This window comes from Zosterops lateralis (genome assembly GCF_965231275.1).
Source record: "Zosterops lateralis genome assembly, chromosome: 16".
In the NCBI taxonomy this organism is placed as follows: domain Eukaryota; kingdom Metazoa; phylum Chordata; class Aves; order Passeriformes; family Zosteropidae; genus Zosterops; species Zosterops lateralis.
Genome location: NC_139776.1, coordinates 5,773,812 through 5,793,346, shown reverse-complemented (window position 1 = coordinate 5,793,346; position 19,535 = coordinate 5,773,812). Strand labels below are relative to the sequence as shown.

At 39.0% G+C, this 19,535-nt stretch overlaps 1 protein-coding gene across 3 annotated transcripts in view; it reads left to right on the top strand.

Moving 5' to 3' along the window:
* The window catches only part of DIDO1 (death inducer-obliterator 1), a 48,511-nt gene that overhangs the window by 3,084 nt on the left and 25,892 nt on the right, over positions 1 to 19,535 (top strand). For 2 of the 3 annotated variants that reach the window (XM_083873115.1, XM_083873114.1), the window contains exons 2-7: positions 9,393 to 9,582; positions 11,151 to 11,255; positions 11,561 to 12,464; positions 12,773 to 13,091; positions 15,007 to 15,219; positions 15,718 to 15,943. In XM_083873115.1, coding sequence (XP_083729241.1) covers positions 9,498 to 9,582; positions 11,151 to 11,255; positions 11,561 to 12,464; positions 12,773 to 13,091; positions 15,007 to 15,219; positions 15,718 to 15,943 — 1,852 coding nt within the window. In that variant the 5' untranslated portion in view covers positions 9,393 to 9,497. Of the gene's footprint in view, positions 1 to 6,210; positions 6,221 to 9,392; positions 9,583 to 11,150; positions 11,256 to 11,560; positions 12,465 to 12,772; positions 13,092 to 15,006; positions 15,220 to 15,717; positions 15,944 to 19,535 lie in introns of those variants that run through there. The other variant, XM_083873116.1, reaches the window with a different exon arrangement.

Below are 19,535 nucleotides of genomic sequence, written 5' to 3'. Positions count from 1 at the left end.
ATGAAGATATTTTGATGAAATAAGAATAAAAATTATTCTTACGACCTCTGATAATTTCAGAGTTTATATTTAGATCACTTTTTCAAAATGATAGAAGGGGAAAAATTGTATGAACATGTTATTTTGTTTTTTTTCAACAGCTGTACTGTTAGGGTCAGAAATGATAGATTATTTAAAAATAAACACGCTGTGGGATTGTGAGAAGTTAAACTTTAAGATTGTCTGGTTTAGCTGTTGGATTTACAGCTGAATGTTCTTAATGGCCCTGATAAAGAACTAATTTCCCTGATGTCCCGATGGAGGAATGCCAGAGGGTGTGAATTGCCTTCCCGAAGTAATGTTTCCTGGGCAGTTGCTAAAGACATCAAGTTCAGTAGCAGAAATGGAAGACTATGCAAATAAATAGTATGTGTTTGCAAAGTATTTTTGTTCAAGATGATGGAAAAGGAGTGCTAAAGATCCCTGTATTGAGCGATATCCCAACAGTGTTTGTAATTGATACTTCTGTGGACTAAACTTTCAACCATGACTTGGCTAAAATTGGCCTTTGCTGGAGCCTCTAGAAGGTTTCTTGCAAAGAGATAATCGTGCTTGAGCTTCTAATCTCAGCATTTGCCCACCCGAAGTTGTGTTTATTGTTTCTTATTCTGTATAAAAGGGAAGAAAACAGCAGAGCCCTCCATACTGCTTTGATTCTGCTCACGGCTTTCCTTAATGCGCAGAATCTGTTTTTACCTGATTTTTTCTCATGCTGTTCAGACCCTGAAAGCAGAAGTAAACCTGACCTCATTTTTTGAGGGGCTAAATTTTCATTGTTAGAGCAAGTGTGGGATTATCTTACTCAGAAGAATATGAGTAAAGGTTTCAGAATATGTTGTAGGAGTAGTGAAATGCCAAATGTCAGTCTGTTACTAAGTCAGTATCTGCCTAGGCTCCCGGTGGAGCTCTGACTAGAAAATAAAAATGACATGTATGTAATACTTTTCTTCCCCCTTAAAATGAATGTTTTCATAAATGCAGAAAGCACCACATTCAATATGAATTTTGTTTCCCAAGAACAGTTATGGGTTTGCAGCTTGGAGGATGTGCACAGTGTAAGTGCCTTGTGTTAGGGGGTTACTGAAGTTTGTCAGTGCTGCTGTCACAGTTCTGTCCCCAGCTGCTGACACTGAGCTGTGCTGGCAAAGCCTCTCCTGCCTACACACCTCCCTTAGAATCTCTTCAGCAATGTAACTTCTTGTTCCAAAGAATTTGATTCCAAGTCTTTTTTTTTCCCCCTGAGATGAAGGTTATGGGTGCAGCTGCAGTGAGAGCCCCCTGCACAGGGCGGTGCTCAGCTGCCCCACCCTGCAAACAGCACAGACAGGCAAAAGTTCAGTTTTACAGATCTCCTTACTCCAATAGGAGACACTTGTGCCAGCAGGGCTCTGCTGATTAGGGGTTGTAGCCCTTAACGTTCCTGACTTGTGCAATTGTGACAGGCAACATCTGTAGTGCAGATAGGATCTGTTCCTAAATTAAATCTTCTTGTTTGCCAGATATCTGATGGGCCTGGTGCTAAAGTGCCTTGAGTATTTCTAGGAGAAATTGCTATTTAGCTGAATTTAGCTGTGAGAACTTCAATCTGGCTCAAAGAAGCTCTTCTGCTACTTGCCCAGAATAAAATGCCTGTAATGCCTGGTGCTGTTCTCATTCTGTGCATGGCCTACCTAGCAGTCCATCCCTTCTTCTCTTGACTGCTGGGGTTCTGTGTGCTGCAGGCTGAAGAAAGAGGGTTTTAACCTGAGAGACATCAAAATAAACTTCAGAGTGTGTGTGTGTTTTGCTTTGCATAAACCAGGGAGCTGCTCCGTGTTTTTGCTTGGTGCAGTTCTGTTGTACTGTGGAGTCACTCATTGTCTGTGCTCTCTGACTGCTGCTGGGCCCAGCCCGTGTGTGCTGCTGATCTGATAAACTGCTGCTGTGCACACACATGAAATTCCTCACCTCCAGGAGGTCCCACATGGCCTGCAAGAGGCAGGACTGCTGTCCTGTGTGAGCACAGATTTCCATCCTGTGTGGCACTGGCCATTCTGTGAGGCTTATGTAAGGTAAGTGAGCAGCCTGACAGCAGCCATGGAAAGCCTGAAGGTATTTTACTTTCAGACTCAGCAGAGAGGGTTTATAATGTGTGACTAAACGCATTTTAATTTGGAAAGGTTAATGTCTTTATTATTGCAAGTGCAGCGACCAAGTGTGTGTATCTTGTTATTAAGAGAAGCTATTTCTTCTTGGAATTAATCCATTTCCTTGTATTTTAAAAATTAAACTGTTAAGTTGGTTTGCTCTAAAGTTTAAAGTTAAACTCTTCACTATTTTCTACTTTTGGAAAGTATCTTGTGAAATTTATAAATTTATTAAGTCTCATTTTTCATGAAGGAAAAATCTAGGAGATTGAAAACTTGCTCCATCTTTGAAAATTTCAAAAAGGTGGTTAATTTTTGTTTACATTTTGAATTTCATTAGTTGATCGGTGTCAGCACTTCGTGATGGTATGTGGTGTCATGTGAATGTGCACTTAATGGGCTCTCCTGTACCAAGGCAGGACAAAGTGTTCACACCATGAACATTTGAAAGAATTTTTCAGTGCCAAACAAAAAAGGCAGAAAGTCTGCAGGCCTCAAAGCTACACTGAAGTGTCCTGAGTATCCCAGGTGAAGAGAGGTGGTAGCATGGGCACTACTGAATAATTCATGGACCACATAATTACACCTCAGGGTCCTACAGTACCTTCAAGGGTTTATTGAAAAAAACATCAGGGAGATTGAGGAAGGGGATCTCAAAAGATGTGTAGAAACCCCTGGATTAGTTTTTTCCTCACCTGCTCCCTCTGGTCCTCTCACTGCATTGCTGTGCTCAGGTGTCCTTGGGGAGCTTTGTGCTCCTGTGGTGTGTGTACCATAAACACACTTTTTTCCACCACCTTCAGTGGGTGCAGATTTTTCATCCTCTGGTTCAACCATTTCTGTCTTGGGGCAGTCTGATCTCCCAAACCAGTCAGTTCTTTTCCATTACTCTTGGCAGGAACTGCAAAGTGAGGCTTTACAAGGAGTAGAACCTCAGTGTAATGGGAGATGCAGAAGCAGCAGGTGTGAGTGGACTCTGAGGTGTGGCGTGAGACTGGACTGTGTCCATGGTGCTGTCCCTGACAGATTAGCACCCTGCTCTGTCTATCAGAGATTGAAATACTGTCCTGATACTAAAAGCTACCTTACAAAAAGGTCTTGATGATATTTTGTATTAATTTGGCTGTAAAAAAACTATTCCTGTTGGCCTAGAATAATTACTGCTTCCTGTGGTGTTTAGGAAGAGCACAGGTTCCTTAAATTAGTCTGGGTTGTTCCTGAGGAGCATGGCTGTGTTGCTGCTCAGTCTGCATTTGCAAGTGTAAAAGTTTGTTTTTTTTTTTTTAAATGGGAATAATATATTGACTCTAGAATAGGAAGAAATAAACTGCCACTTCTAAGTTGTTAGTATTATGGGTAGAGGCTTTGTTTGTAATCTTGGAATTAATTTAGTGTGTTTAATGATAGCTGGCAAAGCACTTAGAGATAAATGTTCTAGGTTTTGTAGTGTTACTTCTCTTTGGTTTTATTCTTTTAGGTCTAACTGTAAGCATTGAGATACCATGATCTTATGCAAACCTGATTTTTAACATCATATTTCAAATGTAAACTTCTGGCATAAATTTTTTGTATTTACCAGGAATGTCTGGGCTTTTGACCTTGAACTGCAGCTTGGCTATAGCAGTCAAACAGTGATACAGTAACTACCCTGGAGTGCAGGGGAGGAATTAGGACCACAGTTTTCTTGTCTCACCGTATCCAGACTTAAGCTTTAGGACGTGACCTCTCATTCTTCAGCTCTCATTGCCTCTCTTTGTCAAAAGGTCCATTTCACAACTGTTTGGAAGAAGTTTCTCTTCCTTCATAAGATATATGGAGCAGTGGATATGTTTTACATGGAAATAAAAGACTGGCTTTGCTGTGGAATCTGATTTTCTTTTGCTTTCCATGCCAGTAGAGTATCTGTCCTTGCATCTGTCATGGTTGAGCAGGTGGAGGGAACATCTTCAGAGCCAGGGCAGAGCCTGTTCCTGCTGTTCTTGGGAGTCACCGAGTTGCACTTTTGTCCTGGTCTCACTGGAACTGCCTGTTCCTGTACAAAGTAGTGATGCCCTACTGGCATCAGTGGGGCTGCTTTAGTAGAGCTTGTTGATGCAAGGGATTAATTTTGCTGCTGCTGAACAGAAAGTGCATCTTTGCCAAAAAGGGATGCAGAGCAATTTTCAATGGGATCAATCTTCTGAGTAGGAGTGCATCAACTAAGCCTTGCCAACATTTATTTGCATCAGAGATTAAATCTTTATATGAGTTCTGATACTATTTTGTTTTTCCTTGTGTGGTTATATCTGCTGATTAGGAATTTTTAACACTTAAAGGAGGCTATCACGGGCCAAGCCCAGTAACTTTTCTACAGGGAATAAAATGAAAAGATACTGTAAATTGGGATGGAAATCACAGTTACATAATTCTGCAAAGGATGTTTTCTGTCCTGTAACATTTTGCAGTTTCTTTAATATTTAAGAAACCTGACGGGGATATCATTGTTTCAGCCAAGTACTTTGCATATCAAGCTAATTCTGAAGAAACTCATAGAAAAATATATCTAAACCCCAGGTACAAGTCATTCTAAGTGAAGGTAGTGTGTTATATACTGGGGCAGACTGGATTTGTATTAGGACATGGACATGAAATTGGTCACTTAGATGATCCCTGCTTTGAAAACCTGGTTGGTGTAAAATCATGCTTTGAATTTCTTTGCACATGCAATGTCTGTCTTCTCACCACCCCTCACATTCATAACCTTATCCTGGCTTCCATCCTATCCTTGGGGTATGGCCATTGCATTTCCATAAGTGTATCCAAAAAATAACTGGAGTTTCAGTATAAAGATTTTAAAAATCTAGAAGATTTAATGTTGATTATCACAAGTCTTAATAGGAGGGAATCTTCCTTCCATGGGTGTTTGTATAGGGGTGAGTATATCTGTGATCTTTCAAAATCACAGACATTCCTGTAGAGTTCTCAATGCCAGTAGCAGATAAGAGAATAAACAGGTGTCAGGTATTAATCATTTGGCTGGTGTAATTCCTAATGAGGTACCAGCTTTGGTGGGGATTACAGCAAATTGGCTGAGTGTTGAAGAGTGCTGACATCCAAGATCAGGGAATATCTTGCTATCGAGATGTGAGAATGAGGGAATAGAGATCACTGGTCTTTCATACATATACCTCAAACAATGAATACAATCCCTATTAAGCTAAATCTTAAGAATTTATCCTGAATATTGACAGACTTTTTTGTACTCAACTCCTCAGATAAAGAGGAAATGAAGTTACTTTTTTTTAGGGGGGATGGATTTAGTTCATGTTAAAGGTTTTATTACTGGGCTTCCTTTCAAGATGATTTTTTAGAGTGAAGTATTCCCAGTTACCTGAAGCAGGGAATTCTTGATGCCATTGAAACAATCTGCCCCAGTAAAAACAAAACCTTGATGCAGTCAGAGGACCCATTGAGCTTTTATTTCCTCTTCAGAGAAATGAGAAAAAAAATAGAAGTGGAAATCCTAATCTGAATGAATCTTTGTCATAATTTATGGAATCGTCCTTTATCTGAAAATTCAGACGCAAAAACGTGGGCAAATATTTGTGTTCTTTAAAAGCTTTGCTCTGTCACCTCAGATAATGATGTTACCTTGGGCACCCTGAAAAGGGCTTAATGAAGTCAGCAACAGCAGATCCAGGTGTTTTCACAGCCCATCCTGCCATGAATATCTCGGCTCTGTGTTACTGGCAGAGATAATCTCTCCTTTCTCACCTGTGATTTCTGAAGCGGGCTCACAATGGAAGGCAGTAGATAAGAGTGTGTTTCCGGTGAGGTTTTGTTTGAATGTGAAAGGGAGATTACAAGTGGGTTTTTTGTTTGTTTAGTGAAGGCGTGTCGGAGATTAGATTTTTAATGTGTGTTGTGAAGTGTTGCAGTAGCAGGATTTGAAATTTAGGACTCCCTTTTCAGTCTCTGGTTAAATTGTCTGCTGAGTCTGCTCTGGAATGTCTTCAGCCTGTTTATTGAAAACCCAAGGGTTTGCAGTAGTTGGAGGATCCACAGGGCTACTCAATGTGAGTGCCGGGCTCTCTGCTCTTGCAATGTGGCAGCCCTGTGACTTCGGCTTTGTTACTGCTTGGGAATAGTTGACCAAATTGAAATTAAAAGCTTGCAACACCACTGTGATGTTTTTTTTTCTAGCGTACAATCCCCCTGTGCTTCTGGAATGAAAGTCCAGAATGAAATCAAGTGCCTAACTTGTTTTGGAAAAACTAAAATACTTAACCTGAAAACTAATGGGAGAGGAAAAAACGAAATATATGTTTCTTTGATTGGAGATAATGTCCATCAGCTTTATGCTCCACTTTCATTTAAGTGACTGTTCTGTTTCACTGGAATGTTCATGCTACTGCAGCAACTCCTGATAGATATTTCTAAACTCATTTATAGTTGGTCTAAAAACCTTAGACATTTTCCCACTGGGGACTGCTTCTCACAGAAGTTGTAAACCTCAGCAGGAACCTGGCCTTTTGAATATGTATTAGTTTGTCTTTTTATCTCATCATTTATGGAGATTCTAGTTTCATTTTTTTTTTTTTCAGAGGAGCAAAATATCCGTTCTAATATTCTTCAGAATATTATATATAGTTACCTGACATAGATAGACAGGGTGATGCTGGTGGGAATTGTCTCTGGGGAAATACAATAATTCTCAGTTTCCAGCTGGAGCTTCCAGTTGCAGAAGTGTGATTAATATATTGTGTTAGGAGAAATAAATAAAGTTATCATGGATGTTCAGCTCGTTTAAAACAAGATTGCCAGTTTGCTACTTCTGTTGACATTTCTGTCAGTATCTCAGCTGGAATTGAACACTGAACTTGAGAACAAACAGAACAAAATGAACAAAAAGTCCCACTGAATCTGAAAGAGAAAGAGGTATTTGAAGATTCCAACGTTGCCATATGTTGTAGTAAATATTTTTGCAGGCAGTTTGTCGAACATTTGCTTAGAAGTGCAAAGTATAATTTTAAGTTAAGGTTTCATTCTTTTGTGTTTTGATACTTGATTTTTTAGCTTATTTTTAGGCAGTTAGGTTTAGCCTCTATTAAGATGCAGTTCTGCAAGAGCAGGTTCATGTAAAGTAAGCTTGAAACTTCCTTTATTTTTCATGAAAAATGTTTTGAACCACATGGGAAAGAAAAAAGTGGAGATGCTAAATAAGAAGAAACAACCAAGCATTTTACAGCAGACATATGGGGTCTGTAACTTTGTTTTAAGTGCACTATATATTTATATCTCTCAAATTTGGAATTATTTTTAAATTAGAGTTCTGTAATATTTTTTTCCTGCGGGTAATGGAGATAATGCAGATAATAGCAATAACAAATATCTACTAGAGCAAAAAGAAGAATGGTTCTGGCATAGAATCTTTGTTTTCAGGTATTACAGGTGTTAATGCTGTTTTCTGTTTAGTCAGAGCTGGAGCCTGTGCCCAGTGCAGCTGAGCCCGTGGGTGGGCAGTTAGTGACTCTGGAAAATGCTCTTTGTGTTCAGCCAGCTGTGTCTCCTCAGAGATGCTGCTGCTTCTGGGTTTGGGGTGTTGTGGTGATTCTTGGTGACTCAAACAGGATGTGAAGAGCAGGTTGCACACAGGGCCTTGGATGTCCAGGTGCAGCACTGTGACCACAGCCCTTCTTCAGGGTCAATCCCCAGACAGGAGGTACTTTCTGTGTGTGCTAAAGGCTTAGTTTGTTTCATAGTTCAGTAGAGTTAAACAAGAAGTGATGAGCTGACTTTCCTCTCCCTTGAGGCACACAATTAAAAATTGTATGATGTGTGACCAGTTGCAGATTCTGAACAGGGAGATTGAAAGGTTCTTACAGAACTACACTGTGGAAGGAGGCACTTTAAACTCAGTGACAGACTCCCAGGACATAATCCCTCATTCAGACAGTGGAGCAAAATACCTACTAGAGCAGGTATTCAGTGCCACGAAATACAGCACCAGGGCCTTTATAATTAGCATGTTCTGTTCTTTTTTTACCTGTTTAATTTTTCCTCCTGTTGAAGTGGTAGTGGTTGGCTGAGGCAAAGAATGTACGTAATCCCCTACAGAAAAGGCACAGGGGGAGGAAGAAATAATGATATGAGTCTAGTTCTACACTTCAGTTAGTAAAAAAAAATAGTATTATTTTTACTAATTCTGCTCTGCCACAGCCATGCAAATCATAAGATCTGCAGTTTATGAAATAAAGTGATCCACTGATGAAAATTGCATGGGGGGGGGGTGTTTGTCTTTCCCCTGTTCCTTATTATTTGGGATGGTGACATTGGAGAACACCTGGAGATGATGGTTGCTTAGGGAGTAAAAAGTGGTTTTTGAAGAGCACAGGTGCTATAGGAGTTGGGGCTTCAGAGATTTTTTTTTTTTTTTTTTTTTTAAGGTATTGTTTAAAAATCAGTGTTAGACTATGTATTGGTGTGTCTGTGAGGGATTATCTAACCTATTTTAAAACTTGTATGAAGTATTAATAACCAATTTTTATTCCTTTCAGAGAATTATTATTGTTTTAGTTACATCCTGCACCTGCTGTGGCAGCTCCCCTGCATCTTTAATTGCAGGATGCTGACACACAGGATCATGCTCAGTTTTGTTCTTCTGTCCTCACTGATTTATGTCATAGTCCAGTTTGCCCAGTCCAGCTGGTCCTCCTTTACCTCCCAAATTCTTTTCCATTGTTCTTGTAGTCTGGTAAACTACTTTGGGTTAATACAGGCATTGCCTACAGATGATCAAACTCAGCTGCTCAGAGCTGCAGTGTCTCCTGGATTGCAAGTTTGTATAAGTCAGTAAACCTGCCCTGTTGTAAGCTGAGCCGTGCTAATGGAGTTAAAGCATTTCTGTATTTTCATTGACAGTCTGCACTTAGTAAATGCCACATAAAAGAATGCTTTTAAATACTGCACATGGACTAAATTCTGGAAATCTTAATTGAATCTCAATGAATTAATGAGAGTGCAGTCATCTTCTGTATTTCTTTCAAAGGTCTCAGCTGTTGGTAACTGGGGAGGTGATATTGCTTAATCTTGACTTTTTTTTCCAGTTCCAGTGTTCTTCTGAAAGTGCAAAACTAATGGAATTTGCTTTATAATGTAATAGAAGCAAAACAATTCCAAATTTAGTTAACAATATGATAAGTTAATAAATATATAGATGCCTCATTTTGTCCTTTTCTTTTTTTCCAGAAGCCAGCAGGAAAAAGAGGATTGATAGCATTTGGATCTGCTGACAACTCAGAGATTCGGTGTGGCACTTGTGAGTCAGGAAATTCAGCATGTGCTGGCTGGAGGATGCTGAATGACTCTGATCCTGTGCTGCCCTCCTCTGGCTCAGCTCTTCAAACAGAAACCATTCGAGCCTCTGATGCTGTGTCAGGTACAGAGGACATGGGAGAGGCTTCTTAATTATTGACATTTTAGCTGAAATTTATATCTCGGAATTTGGGTAACCTTTGCTTGTGGGTTTGAACATTTCTTCATGTTACAGAGTAAAAAAAGATGAAACTTCAACTGTTTTGACTTGATCCCTTAATTATATGACATTTTTGCTACAAGTATAATTTTAGTGCTATTGAAAAAAGGGAGTTAAAAATTTATCGCTAGTGTTTTTTTAATGGGGGAACTTAAAGGAATTTCATATTGGATTGAGATAGCTTGAGTTTTTCACCTGTGTACTGCAGGCTTCAGTTTCACTTTTTATTCTGTCTGTAATGTAAAAAGTAATCAGTTACTGTTTAATGTTCTGACGTCTGCTGCTTCTCCAGTGACATTTATAGTATTCACAGTTACAACTGAAGTGTTAATTTTTTCAACATATCTGCGTAGATTTTTATGTTTCCATAGCATTGCCCCTTAACATTTCTGTTCCAGCAGTGTTAAATGTAACACTGAAAGCAGAAGATTTGCAGAGGAGGGATTGTGTTAAGACAGAACAGTAGTGAAAGTGATGCAACGTATGAAATAAGGGGACATTTATTCCCAGAGAACACTGGAAAACTGGGAAAAGCTTGCTGAAGGATGTCTTTGAAAACTTGTGGCTGTTAAAAACATCTGATTCTTCAGTGCTGTTACTTAGGAATTCTGCTCGTGTTCCCTTTTGGCTTACCTTTACAATTCCTCAGCCAGGGATACACATATCCAGAAACATCCTTGGGAGAGTTGGGCTGTGTTTGTTTTCAAATAACTTTCTGTTTAGCCTGTTCTTCGAGGTGCAGTTACTACTGCACATTCAGTTCCCTGAGAGGAGTCTCACTGCAGTGGCTGCAGAGCAGTGTCTGTGCCCTTTGGAGCAGTTCCAGGGCATGCAGCTCATTGGAAATACATTAACTTAATACTAGTTCAGACCTGGTTTTTCCTGAATTTATCAAAATACAGATACTACATTTATTTCTGTCATTTGTTTCTGCCTTCTCAAATAATGGAGTCTTCTAGTAAGCTGGAAAAGACTTTTGAGAAAACAGAGATCTGGTTGTCAGCCTAGATTTTGGGTTTTTTTGTGCCTGAGTCTGTGACAGTTGGAGGTTCTTGGCTGAATCAGGGTTTTTTTGAGTCATTCTGGTGGATCACGTAGGCTGAAAACATTTTCGTAAATAAACATGTCAAGGACTGGCCTTTCTTATATTTTATTCCACACAGAAGTGAGTGCAACTACTCTAGAGTTTTTCCCCAGAGAAACTCCAGGGACTATGTTCATACCATGAAGGAGTTTTTTGTTTGGTTGTTTTTTTTTTTTTGAGAAATACCAGAAAATACCAGAAATCCTAAGGCTGCTCAATAAAATGTCAGTACATTTTCCAAACCCATTTAACTTAGTACTTTGAAGGAACATTTCTGGCTTGAAATACAAGTGCTTGTTACAATTAATACTGAGATCTGAGTATTTACTAATTACGTGGACTATGAATATTTTTGAATAAGAAGTTTGGACATTTTGTTTCTCTTCAGCATTTCAGAGTGGGGACAGTGTTGTCTTTACTATGGAACAAGCTGGAAACACAGTGCCATTAGAGTCTGAACCTAATACTGACAACATGGAAAACAGTTCTCCTGGTAAGAGTTCTTCCTTTTGCAATTCAAAGTGTGCTTATTTGTTCTTCCTGTCTGTATGTGTGTTGCATGTGTGGAAATTATTTCAAATAGCTCAAAAGTTTGTAATAGGAGCAGCTGGATTATGTTGTCAATGTATTTAATTGCTACTGCTGTTGTATTACATTCACAAGAAAATATTTTATCTGTTTTGAGGCTCATGATATGGAGATATATAGATGTCACAAAGAAAATACCATATTCAAAAAGGGTTTTAAGAAAGCACGTCATCCATCACCACTACTTTTTAACTCTTCCTTTGTTTTTAGCATCAATGTTGGACGATAAAGGTGAGCAAAGCAATGAGGAGGAACAAAAGTCTGTCAAGCCGACAAGCAAAGAGTTCAGGAAAACCTGGGGGTTTCGGAGGACCACCATTGCCAAGAGAGAGGGTGCAGGAGATGCTGATGTGGACTCTGAGCAGCAGCCCCAGCAGCAGCAGGGCATCAACCTCAGGAGGAGCGGGCGGCAGCCCAAGCGCACGGAGAGAGTGGAGGAGTTCCTGACCACGGTGCGGCGCCGGGGCAGGAGGAGCGTTCCCACCACCCTGGAGGACTCCAGTGAAGCTGCCTCGGGGCCGGCCACGGATGCTGAAACTGCTTCTGAAGACAGCGTTGAGAGCACTCCAGATACAAAACCTGTCACCCGGAGGATCTGCACCAGAAGTTGTAAGGAGCAGAAAAGCCCTAAAAGCAGACCCCCAAAAGAGGAAGAAGAAGAAGAGGAGGAAGAGGAAGAAGAAGAGGAAGATGCTACTTCTGATAGTGACAGTGATGGGTTAACACTAAAGGAACTGCAGAATCGGCTAAGAAAGAAACGTGTTGAGCGGAAACCTCAGCTGGTGTTGAAGGATGTGCGGAACCACCTGAGGAAAAGGAATTCAGAACAAGATCCTGCCAAAACAGGTGAAGTCACACCTGAAAAACAGGATGAGTCTGAGCTGCCTGTCAAGCAGGAGCCTGAGACTGCAGACAGCACTGAGATCGCAAGTCAGGTGGTTGTGTCTGAGGAGGGCACTGAAGATCTGGAGGCTCAGAAGGAGGAGAAGCCTGCCCTTGGTGCAAAGGGAGCCTCAGATGAGGAGCCTGAAGAGCAGCCCAAAAGCAAACCTGAGTCTGAGATCTACGACCCCAATGCCCTGTACTGTATTTGTCGCCAGCCTCATAACAACAGGTAGGCAAAGGGCTCAGCTGCAGGCACGGTGTAAAGACTTGGAATTTTTCTGTGATGAAAAATTAAGCCAGTTGCTAGTGCTTACTTCTTTAATGAGCTTTTGGATTTGTTGAATTTTGGCAGGGAGTTTATAACAAATACTTTAAAGAAGATAAACAAATATAGAAACAACCAGTGAGGCAGAACTGTGCACTGGTGCTTTATTGGGGTGCTTAAGTTGTGTTGCTTGAAATATTCATTGAAGGTTACTTGTCTTTTCATTTCCCAGTGTTTTACTGTTCCTTGGTGGTTTGTTTTTTTTTTTCCAGGTTTATGATTTGTTGTGATAGATGTGAGGAATGGTTTCATGGTGACTGCGTAGGTATTTCTGAGGCTCGAGGGCGATTGTTGGAGAGGAATGGTGAGGACTATATCTGTCCAAACTGCACCATTCTCCAGGGACAGGATGAGCCTGTTTCAGAACTAGACCAGCAGGAAGCTAAGGTGGAGCAAGGAAATGCGGATGGCACAGAATTCACAAGCATAGGAACAATTGAACAAAAATCAGTTGAGGACCAAGGAATCAAGGGTAGGATTGAAAAAGCTGCAAATCCAAGTGGAAAGAAAAAACTAAAGATATTTCAACCTGTAAGTATTTTAATTGTTTTTTATTTTTTATGTATTTTATATTTTACTGAGTACATGGCGACAATGACTTTATGTATGGCTATAAATCTGACTTGATTTTAAAGCTACACAGCCCACTGAACACTGCTGGTTAGCAGAAGTTTATGCATAGCTCTGTCAGTACAGGAATTAAAACTGAGTTTCAAGTGAGGGATTTAAGTTTTATATAGTTGTAGGAAATAGTTTGTGCTATAAACAATATTTTGGAAGTCAAACAGGCATTCTTTTTATAAAAATATTGTAATTCTGGACTGGTTTATACTGTCTTTGAAATAATCACAAACATTTTGGACATTTTCAATGGTAGTGAAACTTCTGTTTAACACTGACAAGTCTCTGTTGGAGTTAATTCCAGCTGTACTTCCAGTTAGCCTTTGAAATTCTGATTTTTGTCCTGATGCTGCTTTAGGTTATCAGCAAATAGAGAATTTCTTTATACCACCTTTTTGAATCTAAAATGTATACTTTGAACTATTTTAAAATCTGAAAGAAGTTTAAGTTTTGTAATATAAAGTTCTATGCCCAATTGGAATGGCATAGAAGCTTCTTCAGCTTAATGTACATGAATTAAAAAAAAAAAATAAGTGCTACAGTTGTCCTTGTTCTGCCCAAGGTACTGCAGTAGTGCAAATGTCTTGGATATTTCCCTTTACATTTCAGAGCTGTCCATGGCAACACAGTGAGATTAATGTATAGATAGAACAATTTGAGCTGAATATGTAAATATTTACTGTTTTAAGATAAATGTGTGGAAAACAGTATTCTCAAAAATATTTTCAAATGCATTTGTACTTCTTTGTACGCAGGAAGGTTTTTGAGAGTTCAGTGCTGTTGGTGTTGGCTCTGCTACTGAATATCACCAAGTGCTCTTTATCTTCTCAGTTAAGTGTGTACATGATGGGAAAATTCCCAAATCCAGGTTTTATCAGGCTGCTGCAGATAAAGCTGTGTACTGACTTCTGATTGTGGAGAGGTCAGTTGCACTATGCGAATAATATTTATTTAACTGGAAATATTCCTGAAAAACTTACTTTTGGTAATTACAAATGGCAAGAGGTTGTTTAGAACCACAGTAGTTGTGAGTGGTTTGTATCATTTTTAGGAGTAATTCAGAAGGGAGATTAAAAGAATACCCAGAGGTGATATGTTGGAACCTGAAGAGCTTTCAAGTATTTCTAGACATCAACTTAATGCACTCTGTTTTCAAGGAATGTGCTATTTTCTGAATCATAACATTGGAAGAGGAAGTGCTTCATATGTAACACCTTGATATAAATGGAGGGTGATTTTTAATTAGAGGAAAATTCAGATTGCAGAGGCAAACCTATAAATGTGTAAGGAGTAGGAGGCTATGTGAAAGTTGGGTATAAGAATTTTTTTATGTAAGTTGGAGACTTCTAAAAATAGGTAAAACCTCTAGAGCAGGAATAACCTATACAGATGAATATCTGAGTGCTTCCTCTTACACAAGTGCATGGCTGAGGACAGGAGCTGATGGGGATGGTTTAGAGCCCTTGCTCTTGAGAACCCAGCTGTGCATTATTAAAGACATTTCTCACACAATGTAGAGGATCAGTAAAGAGCATTAAGGGATTTGAAAATTTAGGAAACCAGCCTCCTTTATCTCAGAGCTAGCAGACCAATCACTTGAAAAGGCAGTCCATCCTGTAAAAGAAGTGTTACAGAAGTGAAATTCTTATCCTTGTATGGGTTGTTTGTGTTGTGTCATGAAGAGTTGTTCTCAGCCTGGCAGTTGTGCAGATCAGAGCTGCAGTCTGCACATGAGCTGTGTAAGCGTTTCTCCACGTTACAGAGACTGTTCCTGCTGTTTCCTCTTTGAAGTCTGATCTCACGCCATTTCTCTCCGTGCTTGAAGGTAATTGAAGCTCCTGGTGCTGCCAAGTGCATCGGCCCTGGCTGTTTCAACGTGGCCCAGCCCGACTCCGTGTACTGCAGCAGTGACTGCATCCTCAAACACGCTGCAGCCACCATGAAGATCTTGAGTTCTGGCAAAGATGCAAAACCAAAACCTAAAGAGAAGATCAAACCAAAATCTGAAAAGCCTGGCATACCAAAACCTCAGCAGCAGGTAAGCTTGTGTTCGTGATCGAGAGCAGTTCCCCTGGAGCACTGTGTGTTATTTCTGTGCTCTCCTTTTCCACTCAAAACTTCCAAGTCCTGCATTGAAGAGGAGATTTGTTACTTTTTTTGTTGTTATTCTCTTGCACTTTTGTGTGGTAAGGACAACAAAATGTTTTCCTGTAGTTTTTAGAAAATCTTAATAATTGCCTCTAGATGGAGATAGTTCCTTTCAAGGGCTGTCTAGATGGCAACGACTTTAATAAAAGTACTATTTTAAGTAATTACATCTTTTTCATTTTACTTTAAGGCAAATTAATTTTGTCTTCTTAAACTAAACTTCAAATTATTGGGTTTTGGAGTAATTAAATAATTTCAAATGATGCACTATAAAAGTAAGGCATTTACTATAAAAGAAAACAGTGTACACATGTGTAACTCTCTGCTTGTTTGTAAAATACAACATATTTGACAATTATTAGTAATCAAGCTACTTTTAATGATCTAGGTGAGCAACAAACCAGTTTCAAACCAAAAGAGACAGTTCCCTGAGAAAAGAGAGGTGAATGTGAAGAAGACTGTTGTGAGCACGGCCAAGACTGAGGCAAACAGCCAAGTTCCTGCTCGAGAGCCAGCGGCAGAACCCGTCACGCCGTCCTGGGCCAGTGATCATAATTACAATGCTGTAAAGCCTGAAAGGACTGCTGCCATTTCACCTGCACTGTTGTTCAAATGTATGTATGGCTTAGGGATATTCCTGAATAATCATATTTTCTTTGAATGCCCATCCATTCTTGGCTCTGCAAAACTAGGGAGTTTAGGATTCAGGGTTTTTTTTCTTATTATGGCACCAAACTACTTTTCTTCACCTTCAAAGATTCACACACAGATACACTAAAACGAGAGACACTTTTGGGAGTTCCATTTGTATCATATGACAGTTGTATGATTAAGAACCTTTTGATCTACCCAGCTGATTTCTGGATGAAAACTACATGGTTAAGCTTGAAATCTTTCCCATAAAGACAGTGTCTGTTTCTAATCTAGAAGGTAAGTATTGATACATTTATGATAAGTTTTACAAAGACGGTGCAGTGTGCACTGTGAATCAGCAATTGCCTGTACTAATTTCAGTTGTATTTTTGTAATTTAGATTTGGCACCTGTCTCTCAGGTTTCGCATTTTCAGTACCTGGTGCCGAGAGTGAAATCTTCAACGTGGTATCCAATGATACTTGACACCTCTGCAAACAGCTTTTAACTGTCAAGTATATTCCTGCTGCTTTTCTTCCTTACATGAAATTACTTAAGGACCATCCTTTATTTTTTATGGTGGGGAGGAGGGGGAGGCAGAACTCTATTATCTTTATTTTCTTTTTTTCCCCTTTCTCTGTTCACATTCCACACATTATCCACACACACAAGAGCGCATTTCAACTGGATGTTGGGCAGAGAGTACTGCCTTGCCTATTTTTGCAGGTTTTGAGTAGCACCCTTCTGCCTCATGTAAAGGTAAGTAAATACTGCTTTGAAGCCTGAACAAGTCTTTCTGCTTAAGACATTTTTTGATTGACTCCATCTAAGTAATTCTATAATGCAGTTATGCAACTTGAGGAGAGGAAATCGGACATTTCAGTTACAAACCATGCAACCTCGTGTTTACTCCTTTGAAGAGGAATGAACTCAGAAATTCAGTTCTCACAGCTTTTGTAACCACACTTGAGCCAGTTTGCATTTTATTTTGATAAGTAAACCTAATTATTGGAACACTTACATGTAAAGTAACTGATAATTTTATAAATAATATTTAATATGAGGTTTTCTAGTCAGAATTTTTAAACACTGATGAAAGAAACACCAGCTACCCTAAATTGCTGTTGATGACCATAGCAGATACTGGAAATATTTTAATGGTCTTTACCCACATGAAGTTAAATGGTTGTAATTTTTCTCTGTTTGCTTTGTATTAGGCCCTTTACCTTTTGTACAGTAAACTCCCATAAGGTATATATTTCAATTAACTTCCATTAAGATTATTCAAAGAAAATTAAGCTTTTTTGTCAGGAACAGCGGTGTTTTAAACGTAACTAAAATTAATGGAAAGGCATAAATGAAACTATAAGAGCTTATTTTATGTCACATTTTTCTGACTGTGACAGTTAAAGGTGTCCATAGACCATTTCACTTGAAATATCCTTATTCCTGTAGGATTTGTTTTTTTTTTCTAGGAGACAGGAATACCAAATGTGAGGCAGAAAGTTTGAGGATTTTATTTTTGGGAGTTTGCTCTTAAGATTTTACCACACTGTAGGTTTTACAGATTTAACCACTTCCTGTAGAAAACTGGCTTCCTGCAGCTAAATAGTGGAATTGATTCCAAAAGATTGTAAATACCAGACTTTAGCAACAAATAGATAACAGTCTAGTTGGTGTGATGAAGAAATCTCATATGAAATGCAATGAAGAACTTCAGATTTTTTTTTTAAGGTAAGTTGCACTGACATGTGGGAGCTCTGCCTTTTCCTAAATGCCTAGATAAATTTTTTGTATGTTTGTGAAAAAATATGTCCTGCTTTTCAGTGGATAGGTGTCAGCCATAATCTTCCTGAGAAGCTGCCAATGTATCATCTGTAAAAATACTCTACCAGATTTTATTTAAGAAATCCTTATATGCTGTTCAAAACCTAAAAGTTACAGCATTAGGGAAATTCATGAGTCGTCTGACTTCACTTCAGATACCTAAGAGTGAGAAGTCTCTAACTCTGAGCTACTCTGTCAAGGAAAACATGTTTATTGGACCAAGCATAATCTGGTTTAGATGCAAATCTTAAAACCAAGCAACTCCCAGTTTAGAGATATGCATTTCTGAACTTTGATTATAAAGGACTTGTAGTCCAGAAGAGGCAAAGGACTTCCAAATGCAGTATTTCAGAATGCTGCTCCTGTTCTTCCAGAGCTTCCAGCCATGTTCACCAAATCCTTGTTTCCAGCTTCAGCGCAGGAGGCCTTTTAGGAATTAAGAAAACTTAACCTGCTTAACAGTATCACTCTCTAATGCTCCCTACATCAGAACAGTTTATCATTTGAAACATAGATTGATTTTATATGTTTACTCTGTACTTGTGAGTTAAAAGATTTTGTTGTTACTACATGACAGAGTTGTTTTGTTAAGTAGTACCAAAAAAAGATGTCCTGGGTGGTAGGAGCATATCAGGTATTTGTATCTAAGCCTACCATCAGGGCCCGTCTCCCAACCTGTTCTTCATTTTTTAACAAAAGGGATATTTGGGGCTACTACTGTGCAGTTATACGGAACAGTGATATTTTTTCCTTCTATTACCCCATTAGTTTGTGTTTCTTCACTTCCTAACTTTCCTGTGTCTTTTGGGGATACAAGTTAGGGCTGTCCTTGGTAGTGACTTTGTACACCAGAATCTGGTGCCTAAAAAATGACACTGTCTTCCATCTTTCTGTGCCCAGTGAAAATAATCCTTTTGATTCATTTAATAAATAGAGTGGGAAATACCTTGATTTCATAAATTAATATTAAGTAGAGGTATTTCTAAAGTTTCAGACAGCATTTGAAGTACACATATAAAAGGAAATTAGATCTGAGTCACATTCCCTTTCAGAAGAGTTGCTTTTACTTTTGTTAGGAAAATTGGTATTAATTTAATATGCAGTGCTCAGTTTTTATATTGCATTTCAGAAGTCATCCTGGCTTCCAGATTCATACAAGCATGTGGATTGTTGACATTTATGAACATTGTTCAGAGATCCATGTTATAACAGCAACACTTGTAAGAGACTTTTTCAATGTTTTCACTATTAATTGTCAAGCAGAAGTCAGCAGTAAATGCAGTTTTAAAATAGGAAATGAATCCCAAAGGAGGGGAAGAGGGTAAACTTGTGCAGTATCCCAGTTTTTAAACTACCTAGTCCTAAGTATGCTAAGTAGGCATTCATTAGTGCTTCAAAGCTTTGAAGTTCACCTGATTTATTTGACTTAAATACATGAAGCAATAATTTACTCAATTCAGGTGTTAAAACGGCTTCAGTATCTTGCCTGCTTTTACTGAGAAGAGCAACTAAGCATACAGGAGAGTGAGGAGGATTTTTTAGATAAAAGCTCAAAAGGAAGCATTAAATTATTGTTCTTGTGGGGTAGCTTCAGAGTAAAAAGCACTTGTCACACCAAATCACTAAACTTGTGCTTACATTAACTGCAGACAGAAAGAGTGTGAATTTATAGCAAATTATGGTTATACCTTATGTGGTATTATGATACCAGTATTTCACTAAAGTTCTTAATGAGTGGGTTTTGGAA